Source organism: Dermacentor variabilis, chromosome 10 (assembly GCF_050947875.1).
Source record: "Dermacentor variabilis isolate Ectoservices chromosome 10, ASM5094787v1, whole genome shotgun sequence".
NCBI lineage: Eukaryota > Metazoa > Arthropoda > Arachnida > Ixodida > Ixodidae > Dermacentor > Dermacentor variabilis.
The window spans coordinates 5050928-5064256 of NC_134577.1; the positions used below are offsets into that span (position 1 = coordinate 5050928).

The 13329-nt window shown below is 47.1% G+C and overlaps 1 protein-coding gene across 7 annotated transcripts in view; it reads right to left on the minus strand.

Moving 5' to 3' along the window:
- Art4 (arginine methyltransferase 4) overlaps positions 1-13329 on the minus strand; it is a 195190-nt gene that overhangs the window by 166682 nt on the left and 15179 nt on the right. For 6 of the 7 annotated variants that reach the window (XM_075671379.1, XM_075671380.1, XM_075671377.1 and 3 more), the window contains exons 3-4: positions 7792-7881; positions 4408-4511 (exon numbers count right to left, since the gene is read on the minus strand). In XM_075671379.1, coding sequence (XP_075527494.1) covers positions 4408-4511; positions 7792-7855 — 168 coding nt within the window. In that variant the 5' untranslated portion in view covers positions 7856-7881. The remainder of the gene's footprint in view (positions 1-4407; positions 4512-7791; positions 7882-13329) is intronic. The other variant, XM_075671376.1, reaches the window with a different exon arrangement.

A 13329-nucleotide genomic window follows, 5' to 3' on the forward strand; every position in this document is an offset into this window, starting at 1 on the left:
GCTGCCAGCAGGAAAGTTTCCGTTTCCGTCCGTGTCCGAAAAAGCAGATTAAGAAAAAAAATGAAATCCTTTATTTCCACACCCTTATTTGGGCTCGGCAGTAGGCTTGAAGAAATCGTGAATGCGCCGTTGCACGCTATTCCGTTTACGCGCAATCAGATAAGCCTGAATCTCGGAGAGGGTCATACGGTCACTGAAGGCCGCTGAAAGCACAGTCACTGCTTGTACACGCTCCGCATGCGACGGCAGCGTAGCACATGGTGTGTCATCTAACGACTCAGAGTCATCGTCCAGCAGTGCAGCAGAAACCTGATGAATGATCTCACCGTTGTCGAGTTCTGCGCATGTCAGTACAGCAGTATCAGCACCTGTGAAACTGTCAAATGAGACGGTGTCCGGAATCGCAATGCAACCACTGCGCAGGTCTCGGCAGAACATTTTCCTGCAGTAGGGAGCACATCGGAAGGAGACAAATCTTAGGCTTCCCAGCACCCACTTGCCGGCATTCCCCAGCGCAGTCTGCGCGGGCACTGTCAGCACTATTAGACATTTGAAGCGATGTTTCCGTATGCCGCGTTGCATCACCGGAACCTCGACACAGCACACAAAGCAAACACCACCATGCCGACACCAGTCGCACAAACGAAAAACGTGGCCCACTCGCAGCGTCGTGCGCAAAGAAACAAATCAGCTGCTGGATTGTCTTGACATGGCTTACTAAGCTGAAACTGGAACTGCTGTAGAGCCACTCTATCGAACCAGCCAGAAACGATGATGATGAGCGGCGATTTGCAGTAGCGCTACTTCGTGGGGAAGCAAGGAGGCTCCCTTCAAAACAAAAATGGCGTTCAGCAAGTCGAACCACGCACCGGTCAGAGTCGGTGCATGGTGCTCTTGATCAAGTTGGCTTAAGGAGTGTCCGAAAAATCGGACGAGGGGTTGCAAGGTGTCCGAACTTTCGGCAGTTATAGATTATGGTCTATGGGGAGAATGGCGGTGCCGCGAAGCAGACCGAATAATCGAGCATGTCCGAATCCTTGAAGTCCGCAAAATCGGTCGGCGACTGTATGCCATTAGAAAGCACATACCTTTTTCTACAAATTGATACCATACATTCTAATATCAAGCATTTGCAATAGCCTTGAAGAAATTTTTGCTGGACTACCGACGAACTGCCTTTTTTTTTTCTCGCAGATAGAGAAGTGTTAAAGCGTCTTCACCAAGGTGGCCAACCTTCTGCTTGCAACATTGCAGTAGCCAAGAGATGGAAGACATTGAAGTTACCACCAATCTATGTAGAGATATTATACAGTGAACGACTGAATTTTCGGACGCCCAAATTTTCGGATATGCCTGATATTTCGGACGTCTTCGCGGCACCGCCACGAGCCCCATAGAAACAATGTATAAGGACATCTGAAGTTTCGGACGCTCAAACTCCCCGCCGTCCAATTTTCCGGACTTTTTGACGCAACGGAAGGTCCTTTGGCTCCTCGCGCAGCACCCTTGGAAAGGAAATCGAATTGCAGCCGAAGCATATCACCGCTTTGAACCACAACTAGCCGAATCTAGCCGTCACACACCGATTTGGTCTGGCCACACTGGCTATGTTATCACCGCACTTCCGCTTCCGGCGCAGTTTCCGGAGCGGCGCCATTTCGTTTGTTTGCACAGGCCATGTTTTGGCTAGCGTGGTGTGTGGTTGTGCTGTTGTGTCAAGTGTGTTCTGCGACACTAAGCCTAGGTGCTTCGACGCTCGTCAGCGAACTCCACTGTTCGCAACTTCAGGATTTCGCCTGCCTTCGATGGCCCCCACTCCGTCGTCCTCACCGATGGCATCGAAGCGCGGAAAGCAGTACCGTCGGTTAAAGCGAAGCTCAAGAGTCTGTCGAATTCAATAAGACGCTCATATACGGATGCGGGAACCTTATAAACCATGTAGGTAAAATTTGGGGGTTTTTTTTTCAATTAGGAGCGACGTAATCGTCGGTTAAAATTGCGCTGTAGCTCCGCCCCCCGTCGAATGCCGCGCGCCGCTGCTGACGCTGACGATGCGAGCGTAGACTGGAAACCGCGGTGTTGTGACGTCAACACTAGTGTTCCGTTCCTTCGCAGCCTCCGCGACCGTACCTGACCGCGCTTGTTTCTGCGTGCGGGCCATTGTAATCTGCTTCGGTCGACCCTGCATTCCTTTGTTGGTGCATCTGCGTGTATGTAGAGTGGTAGTATACGGCCAGCCCTGCAATTCGGCCTGCGCAGTTGCTGTATATGGCCACAGAATGAGAGAGGACTACTTGCCACTAGCAGGCTTTCTAAACGCAGCGCGAAAAGATCGGAGCAACGAAAACAAAGACGGCACGAGTGCGGACTGACTGATGATAACTGGTGTTGGAAGGCCTTATGAATACACGAACTTGCCCGAACCTGGATTTTGATTTACTGCGAGCTCCTTCGTGTTAGTACGCTGAACAGAAGGTGCATTTTTATCTCCCGCCCTTGACGCAGGTTTCGTCGCAAAGCGCCGTGAATTTTCTATTTGCACGTGTGTTGTAAAACAGCCTGCATGCAGCTACCATAACGCAGTGCAAATGTAGAGTTTGCATGTGCTGGAACGCCGGCGCAAGCCAGGACGCTACGCTCTCCCCTTCTCTCGCGCACAGCGAGAAACCGACCGTCTCACGTAGCCGACGGAATTCGCCGCCTTTACGACTTCGGTTACGAGTAGTGTGCGGATGGCGCACGGATGAAGGTCACTACACGTACTGCATGAACCAGGAAGCTTTTCACGCGTTTAAACCATCTTTGTAGATTGCCGACAGCTTTGGACAGCGCACAAATGCCGACAATCGCATCCCCGTTTACGTTCCACGAGGAGGCATGCAGGAACACAACACTACAGTTGTTTGACCGGAAACGAGCTCACTAGATAGGCGAAAGATCGGCGAGATCACTAGATCGCTTTGCAAAAAACATACTCACCAAAGAGCATTTCCAACACGAGGAGATCCCAAGACTTCGCTTTCGTTCGCGTCGAAAGCACTGCTCGCACCAGCACCTTTTGCTTCTTCGAGAGGCCGGCTCTTCGCAATCGGCTCATACATGTAGGGAGTAACGCCGAACTCCTCAGAAAAACGCAGTCTCTAAATTTTCCATTACCGTCACAGAAAAACAGCGCCAAACTACCTGGCACCGCGCTTCATGTGTAGCGGCAGCGGTCGGTTCGGACGAACACTAGTGTTGACGTCATGAGGCGCCCGACCAATCACAGGCGGAAACGAGACGCGCGAGCTGGACGTGTCCGCTGCTGCACTTTTTGTCGAAATAAAATATATTTGTGCTTTCTTTTGCTCAATTTTGATACGATATTCGAATTCGGAGGGTTGAAAACCATTATGTACATATGTTCACTCATTTTTTCTGGAAAACCTTCCAGCTTCCCTTTAACGATGGAAAAGAAAGCCGCCGTTATTAAGCAAGTCGTGAGCGGCCGATCGCAGACTGACGTGAGCAAGGAGTTCGGCTCCGCTCTGCTGGTGTTTCCATACCTGCAGAAATAACTTTTGAACAATTTGTTAACGCTGAGAACGAGCTCGACTTCTGCGCAGAACTGACTGACGAGGAAATAGTCCGTCAGGTTGTGGGGGATTCAGAAGACTCAGATGTTGAAAATGAGGAGCCAATGCCTGCGCCGCCTACAAGCGCCGAGTTGATGCGAGCACTGTTGACTCTATCATCGGTGTACAGTGCTGACATGACCCTTGCTCAGATCGAGGCGAATATGATCGCATGCAACCGGAACGCCGTCCAAACAACAATCAACAAGTTCTTCAAGCCACTGCAGCAATAACACCGGCTGCCCGACGATGCACATGTACATGATAAACCGGCAGTCAGCTACATACAGTTTTTGAACGCCTCTTTTTATAGCCACTTCACTGATGCTTTGGCAGGGTTTCGGAAGCCTGGTACTTCGCCCTTTACCTCTAGATCCGCGAAAAAAAAAAGAAGAAATGTGCGTTTTTTGCATGCATTCATTTTTTCGGACTGCCTGAATTTTCGGACGCTTTTACGTTCCCTAGAGGGTCCGAAAAATCGGTCGTTGACTGTATTTCAATTTATAGACCGAGGTCCACCATCTTGGTAAAGTCGCATGAGATGTGTAGGGAAGTGCACCTGTGGAATATGTTCCCTATTTTCTACAATGATGATGATGATGATTGGGTTTTATGGCATAAGGGACACTTCTGGCCGAGAGTGCCAAAGGTTGTGAGGGTAGTGCTATGCTCAAAGTCCCCTAGCTACAGACACACTGTAAAACCAAGTGGCTCTGCTTGACATTTGCAACACTGGGCACGCGCACATCATGACAACTTGCACGGCACTGCACTGTCAAGAAAGGGTGCCAACCTGGAAATATTGGGTGGCCGAGGCTTCGTCAGTCCTTTGCCGAAAGGTGGAGTTGCTCTGGCCCGTCTTGAAGGCATCCACTATCCGATGGAACCGAAGTAACTCTGCGCACAGTCCACATAGCAAATACCATTGGCTTGGGATGGGCCCTCAGATGAAAACTGAGTTTGTGCAGAGCAAATAGACAGGACATATAGGAACACGAAGAAAACTATCAACACTCCTATATATACAGACATGATCAAACAACAAATAAACATCACATATGGCCATTCGGAAACTGCAATTGTTTATCAGTAATACTTACTAGTGGTGCTCATGCAGCTTACCTAATAGTGGACTGCTTTCCTTGTGTTTTGTTTTTGCATGCCTTCAAAAAGGTAGTGTTATGCAAGTACGATGTAAGCCCAAATCACCAGAAATTTTTCGGCCATGCTAGCGCACTCTCACATTGAAGTAGCGCCCTGTCTGACCAATATATACATCCATCTACAACTTAGCAATATCTTGTATACCACAATGTGCAATCAGTGTGTCTAGTGTGCGGTTTTTGTATACGATTCTTGTTTTGCTTGGCTAGCAAAGCACATACCGTATTTACTCGCATAATGATCGCACTCGCGTAATGATCGCACCCCTGAAGTTTGTCGTCAAAATTCGATTTTTTTATTTCCCATGTAATGATCGCACCCCGAACTTGCCGCAGCAATATGTCATGTGCCAAGTCTAGCTAATAATGATCACGCTTATCATCTGTCGAATGCTATGCAAACAACTTTTCCAAGACAAACCAAGCGGTCTGCACGCACCAAACATTCTTAAGTAAATGCCTCATTTCATTATTTTCATCACGTTCCGCACTTCCATGACTAAAAAAAAGCTGCAACCAAACTTGCCTTTATTATGTGTAGGCTTTATAGTGGTTGTGGTCAACAACAACAAAAAAGGCGCCTTTCAATTCTTCTCATCTGCACTCCTGGGCACGCAACAAATCTCGAGCGGCAACGACAGTAGCCACCAACGTTAGTAGCCACGTTTACACTGATACGTTAAAGTGTACCCTATTCATACGCCGACGCTTGTAACGCAGCTAAGATATTCGCCTACCCTTAGCGGAAATTTGCCATATTAGGATAGTAGTGAAGACAGATGCCGCAGTTTCCGCAGCATGCCGGCCATGTGTTTCTATGTCACTGGCATCTAAGCGCGCCCATCTGTTTCTGTCCCCTCAAAGTGGGCATGGCTATGGTATTGCCGCAAACTTGTGGATATTAACAATATTCTTCATTACTGATACGGAAAAAACTGTTTCAATGCACGTAATGTACTCACGAGAAGAAAAAAACAATCGCGTTCGGCGCGTTCGGCTTGCTTCGCCGGCCACCATTTTTGTTTTGGTGTCCCGCAGCAAACGCGGGACGAAAGAAAAAATTTTTTTTTCTTCTCGCAGGAAATTTAACCCGCGTAATGATCGCACCCCTGATTTAGCATCAATTTTTCTGACAAAGAAAGTGTGATCATTATGTGAGTAAATACGGTATTTATGCTAACTTGCATGAAACAGAAAAAATAACTGTAGCGTCGTACGTGTTCGCTACCTTTTTAAGATTGTGGTTATAAATGAGCGAAGAGTACCAGTGAAGCAATCTTGGCAAAGCTGGAAGGCTAGTAATTTTATAATTTTCTCATTAACCCCCTTCAGTGCCAGGTTTCTTTTCTTGGGTGTTATCAGACAAGCACAACAGTTTATTCTTGGTTATGCAGAAGGGAAAAAAACGACACAGACAATGGCAAATGCACTCTATGCACGGTCTTCACATTCTTATCTTCCATTTCCTGTCTCCTACCTAGTTTCATTCTGATGCGCATACTTTCGCGATAACACCGCTGGGTCAGGGTCAGAGTCCAACACGGTCGAAGTTGCCTCTTCCTCAGACGACAAGCTATCATCTGACGAGTTCAGCCTGGCTCATATTCGGAGTTAGTATAACCGCCGCTTCAATCAACAGTTGAAGGCACTGAGCAAGCAGCCAACTCAAAGCAATCATGCGGCCATGCTCAAAGAAGGAGTGTTTTTTAATCGTACTCAACCAGACAAAGCAAACAGGAGAGCAACAGATGATAGGGATACAACAGAAGGCAGCATCATTTTGAAGAAAGCAAACTAATGAAAGGAGCAACCTAGGAACAACCTCATCGCTGAAAAAGAGGTGTGCCATAGTGAAGACAATGTGAGACAAAGAAAAAATATACATATATATACAGTAAAACCTCATTAAACGGTACCCGCGTAAACAGCAGTTTCGTATTAAAAGTAGTAAAGTCAAGTCCCCGACTCGACAGCCATTGAACATAATGTGTTTTGTATCTGCATAAACTGTACCAGCTTATTGCGTACGTATCATTTGCCACTTAGTGTTTCCACTTTTCACGACGACAACACGACGGTGCGTCATCTCACTCAGGCAGAACAACAAACCTCAGAGATCAGAACAACGGCTTCCAAGCACCCTGTGCGTTTGCGCGTGAAGCCACATCAACATCAACATCATTTGGGTGCAGTGCCAGAGAGCGTTGCAGCATCGTGCAAGCAAGGGCTCGCGTCATGCCGAAGCTCGGATAAAAAAGACACAGGGTGCTCAGCATAGAAGAAAAATTAGACATCGTTTGTGCTATCGAACATGACACAAAGTCGGCGCTTGCACGCGGCAGAGGTCTACTGTTGGCTATGGCGTGTGGCATTTGGAGTGTGAAGAAGTTGCTCGACAGCGCTGCTGCGACCGTGGACATGCCATGTCGGCTAAGAGCTTCGACTTTTCACCATCGTTGCCTCTGTTGTTGCCGAAGTGTCGACTAGCGACAGTGATTAGCACAACACGGAAAGCAACAGCACGGGTGATTCAGGCCCGACAGTGGCCGAAGCTGCATGTTACGTCAGCCTCATGAATGCAATTGCCGCGACAAGAACAGCACCCCGCAATGAAAAAGCGCCCCGCGACTCCTGCAGCGCTACCGCACCCATGCACGAATCTGCCAAGCGAGTGTCTGCTGAGAAGACGGGGGCAGGCTAAAAGGCTGGCTCACAGCTTCAGTAAGTTCGAGGCCGCTGTCGTCACTGCTAGGCCGCTGCGGCATCAAACGAAAATAAAACTTTTGTCGTGCGAAGTGAATAAATACTACATGTCTTTTTGCACTTTCATCGCACTCTCTCTGAGTTCCGTTTTTGATAGGTAAGTGGGCGATCTCAAGCTATTTCGGGTACGCAGTACTACAGTTTAGTATGTACTTTTTTCGAACTCAGCCAACTACGGTTTAACGAGGTTTCACTGTATCTTCTACAATTGTACAACAAATAATGGAATGATGTAAGAGTGGTAGCCTTACGCGACAGCGTGAATATTTGAATGAAGAATCGCTGCCGTAGTGGCGTACAATGTCCAGGAGCCATCCCTCCCTTCTGTAGATGTACGCGCTCTGCACAGTTCAACCAGGGCCATGAAGGGGCACACTCCACAGCTGCTTACTGGATAGAGTGCATTATGTACAGGTACGTCAGTGACAAGGTGTGACATAAATCTGGAAATGTACCGGTACGTAAATGACACTGAAAGGGTTCGCATCCTTAAAACTGTACCTAAGCAGACAACATGAACACCTGGTTGTTATCTAGTCACATGCCTGTGTGTCCGTACTGTTCATTTTCCCACTATACATTCCTTCTTCAAAACTGGTATGGCCTTCCTGCTGCAACTGATCACTATGGGTATAGTTAATGACATGTATAGTTTGGAATATTGTGGGGATGTGCGACTCTGTTGGAATATTGTGGGATGCGCGACACTGTTTCAAATTTTGGTGGGACAGGGGGGGGTTCAAACTTTCAGACAGTGTTCAATGACTCCTTTTGCAGGGATCTTGCAGTAGCAGGCTTTGCTCACTTCAAAAATTTGTTCGAGTAGCTTTGCTCAAAACATGGTCCAGACTGACGGCCCTTCACTAGCAGCAGGTGTTGGAGGGTTTTGTTGCACATTGACGAGCGGAATTCAGTCCTAGCTTTTCGCGCCATGCTGAAATCCTCTCACACTCTGCCTTGCTATGTGGTATCACGAGTAAATCGAGCATCACCTTAGCAACTCGGTGAAACGTTTTCCATCAGTGTTTTTCATTTTTCCAACCATAGACAATGCACGTCCCACCTTTCTTCATTCAGAATGTGCTCTTGAAGACTGTACGCCTGTAGTGTGGCAAACTCAGCTTCGAGAGCATCTAACACGTCTTCAGCAGATTCATTTGAATCTCGGGGCAGCAGCTGAGGGAAACTCCGAATAAAAAAATGAAGACTCGAGAGCGATGCCTGCGAAATAAATCTCAGGTTGGCCACCTCCGCATTCTTCTAAGTTGCATTTCAGAGTTGCGTCGACATCCATACCACTTTGCCTCGTCGCATTTCGGAAACATTTTCCGTAGAAGAGGCCCAACGTGGTCGCTGACACTAAGGGCTAGGTTGTGTTCGATGAGGAATCCCGTAAGCAGGCACTCCACACGTATGAGACTGTCGTCGCAGTTGTTCCGAAGAAAGTTCAATATGTTGTCTTACTGCGCAGCGGTGCACCGTGGAAACGTGCAGTTTCAAGTCGTCTTTGCCACCGTGTGCTGACATCGCATCCACACGTTGTACAAAATGCATAAGGTTCTCATTTTCTTGATGTCATTTTAAAAGGACGGAAATTCAGAAGTATAAGATCGTAAAAACTTCTGCAAATACCTTTTCTTGGGCTTTGATAGCGCCATGGCAGCAGCAACAAGATGTGCAATCGAGGAAGGCCTGCATGTAATGCAAGAGCTACATTGGCTCTGGCTTTTGTCGGCTTACTAGGCAGCGTAGTCGGCTGCTTAGTCGATGATACCGATGGTGCTAGTGCGGCCGTTGCTGGTGATGCTGACGATTACGATGTGGCTTTAGATTTCACAGTGCCAGTTTCGCAAAAACCATTATTGCGCGTACAGAGACCATTTTTAGGGAGATATAAGACAGTGATCGTACAATTGGAAAGCTAAAAAAAATCGGGAGTCTCCCGGGCGAGTCGGGAGGGTTGGTAGGTATGCATAATGCATGTGGCTCATAGCTCGGTTCTAGTATCCTGTGCCGATTATATACACATTCACAAGAAGAAGATTGCCAAGAAAAAAATTTTCATTGCGTAAACATTTCGCATGTTGCCTCCCTGTGGAAACTACTGCTAGAAAATAAGGATATTCGCGAAACCTACAAGGTCTGCCAGCACTGCTTTAAGCACCTCAAGGAAATCCTGCCTTCATCTAACGACACCTGAAATGAAGCTGACGAGGCATTCCTTTAGGAAGAAGTGAATGACAACTGGAACAGGCACATTCACATTTCTTCTGATGTTTCACCATTGAAGCCACCATCTTGCATTCATAAACGCAGCAGACAATCTTATGGAAAGAAAAAACAGGCAGAGATTGAAAGTGTGGTGGTGATGAAGATACATTCAACTTTTGAATACGGAAGCATCAGTACACTTGAACTGTCTGTAACAAAGTGTCGGGAATGTATTGGCTAGTTAAATAGCTTGAAGCAAGCATAAGTAGCCTCAAGGTCCTCTCGAGAGCACCTCCGTCTCTTTACCGTCGTGCCACCGAAGTTGAAAACACATTCAAGAGGCAATCCCAACTGTCAACACATACATGCTCAGAAAGGCCTGAAATTGGCACGAAAAGCATGGAATGTGGTCAGTTTGATCTGTACATGAGGTCAAGATTAAGCCCATCGAATGTACAAGCCACGCTCGACTACTTCAAGGACAAACTTGGTTGCTCTTGGAAGAGCCCGAACAAGAAGGACATTCAGTCATAACGAACGGCAAGAGAGAATACATCTCAAGGTGGTTTACGACACGTTCTATCCCCGAGATGTTTCAGATGTTCAAAGCAGCTCACCCTGAAAGAGCCATCACCGTGTCAAAGTTTTACAGCCTGCCTCCAAAATGGGTGCTGCTCGCACCACAAGAGGTTTGCATTATCATTTATTGCGCTAATGCCAACCTTTGTGTCTCCACGCTTGAGATCGTAACTGGCATGGAAATCTCATTGGAAGGATGCATAGATGGGGTGTCTATCAAGTTGACATTTCCAAATTCCCCGAATTTTCCAGGTTGTCCGCGAGTGCCTTTGCAAAATTTCCCGAGTGACACAGAACTTTGTTTTGTCATGATGGGCTGACACCATGTCGACCCATGCTGTCACTCCCTAGTAAGCATGTTTGAACAAAATACTTAATCATGTATAGCAACTTAACCCAGTTTGAATAGTAAGTAGTAGTAGTGTTTATCTTATTCATAAAGAAAAAAGAAGCAAGGGGTTAGTAAAATGGACAGCGAATAAAATATCTTCGAAAGAAATGGTAAAACCGATTGCAAATCGAGTTGAACATTCTCAAATATGAATAAAAAGGAGATGCATACAGAAGCAAATTTTTTAGAATATGAGCTGTTTCTATTGACTGATAGCAAGCTCATAGATACGAGGCCCAAACTTTGTCACAAGTGAGATTCTCTCTCAACAACCTCAACCGCACACAACCGCACACATCTCAGTGTTGCCTTTCCCGGCTTTGAAGAGTTTATTATGCTTTGGATGAGGGACACTGTTTTTTTAGCTCAGGCTCCTTCAAAGAAGCGGCAGCACACTTCCTTTCCCGTTCATTCATTGCATCAGTCCTTTCTGTTCTTGTCCTCCTTCCGGTGCGTGTTCGTCCCATGGACATTTGTTCAGTAGTACAATCAACGTCCAATTTTTCGGACTCCCTAGGGGCCACGAAAACCTCTGAAAATTCGGGCAGATTAAGAAAATGAATGCATGTCGTTTACTGCCCTTAAGGGATCAAGTCGCCACAGGCACATCCCAAAAACCTCTGAAGGCCTGCAAGTGCACTTATCAGGCATATCGGTTCTCATACTCAGGCAGGAGATGGTGGGTGCACGTGTGGAATACATACTGAGTCTTATGACAATTGCCCCTTCCCGCACCCCATCTTAAGCTTCACTGCAATACTACACCCGCACCATGTTAAGCTTCACCGCAATACTTCACGTATGCTTCACCGCGTAACACTGCTGTATTGAGGCCAAGCTTACTCTCAAAACAGGCATAACGCGTTGTGCTTTTTGAGCTTCGAAGCCATTGGAAAGGATTACAAAGCCCGAGTCAGTACATTGCTAACAGTAGCGAACGTCAAAGTAGGTAGGCCCAGCGTTCCCATGGTAGTGGCTACGGCTGCCAGAAAATCTGCGTGCGAGAGCGCCGGTATAGTGTACTGCAATAGGGGCAGTGTGTTTAGACAGCGAAGCGCTCCACGCACTGCTTTGAAGCCGGGAGGATAGACAGGTCCCGGATGTATGCAGCGGCACTGCAATCGCACAGGCTGCATGGATAGGTTCTCCGTGTGTTGCAGTCGAATGCAGCGTGCTTGCTGAGATCCACCTTGCTGTGAAGAAACTACGTATTTCGGTCACCCGGGCCGTGTTATGTTTTGTTGCATGCAGTGTTCGCGAGTGAGAGCCAATGCCTAATTGTCGCAGGCAATGTCATTGCTTTGCGCCGAGGTGTGACACCAACTACAAGTGGGCCCAAGGCAAGCAGCCTTGCCTCTTCGCTGTGCCAAATGATGAAGATAGAAGAAAGGCTTGGAAATGAAACTTGCATCGCAATGATTATGTACTTGATGAAAGCTGCTCAGACTGCAAGCATGATTTCGAGCCTTCTTGCATCCTGCGAGATTACGTCCATATTATACACAGGAAAGAGGTACGCATCCCGTGAGAAAAGCCAGAGCTGCTGCCGAATACCGTACATACGCTGCTGCCGAATACATACATACATACATACTCCACGGTGTATTGTGCTGAGCCAAAGAGGCCTTCTACTGAACAAAATAGCCACAATAATGCTGAAAATGAATTCACTCCACTTGGTAGGCCGGATTTGCAAGGCAACGCACTTGAATCGGAGCTGTTCAAGGCAAACTCTGCGTTATCCCTTCGCACTCTTCACATGTGCCTTCCATGTACTGGAGTTCTCACAATGTACCAGGCCACAATTTATTTGTATACTGTAAGCTCGGAATGTGCAAGTCCGAAGTCTGTGAAAGGTCGGTTATCTTTACAGGGCACGACAAGCCTCAAATCACTTGCACAGCGTATCTCTACAGTCGCCTTGTCGAAAAGGGAACCATTCTGAGGTGTGAACAAGCAGCGGACATTCCCTTCAGAACCAATTTGCATCGTGTCTGCCTTGGCGCCTTGCGAACGAGCCACATGCCCAAGCACAACTTAACAGAAAGCCTAGAGCAGCAGGTCACCATCTGTAATGGGACATACTACAGCAAGAAATGTGCTGGAAAGGATAGCTCTGTGCTTAATGCATACAAACAGGCATTAATTTACAAGTTCACTTACTATGGTGCATGGTGGAGTTTTTATCAAGATTAAGTAATTTTGATTCCTAGAATACAGTTTTGTTTTACTCTTGGCAGGACAAGCGTGCATCTCCTGCCGGTGCCCCAGAAAAGTACTTCAGTCCCGAAAGTCAAGGCTGAAGGTTGATAAGAAAATGCACCCGAACCACTACTGCTAGACTCCGAGTAGCAGCAGAAAAAAATAGGAAACTCCTTTCTCTCTGTGTTCAGTTAATAAAAGACCGGCTGATGCAAATGCAGGAGGAGAACTTCCTGAAGCCCAAAGAAGTTTTACAGGGATAGACTGCATCACTGCCTTTGAAACAGCAAGATTGTGTCCAACAGTGCTTCTCAGTGCGAAGTGCGAAAAGTGCGAAGGGTAATGCGCACTCAAAAGACTGGATTTTATAGAATGTATCCTTATGAAGATGAAAAGTGCCAAACTC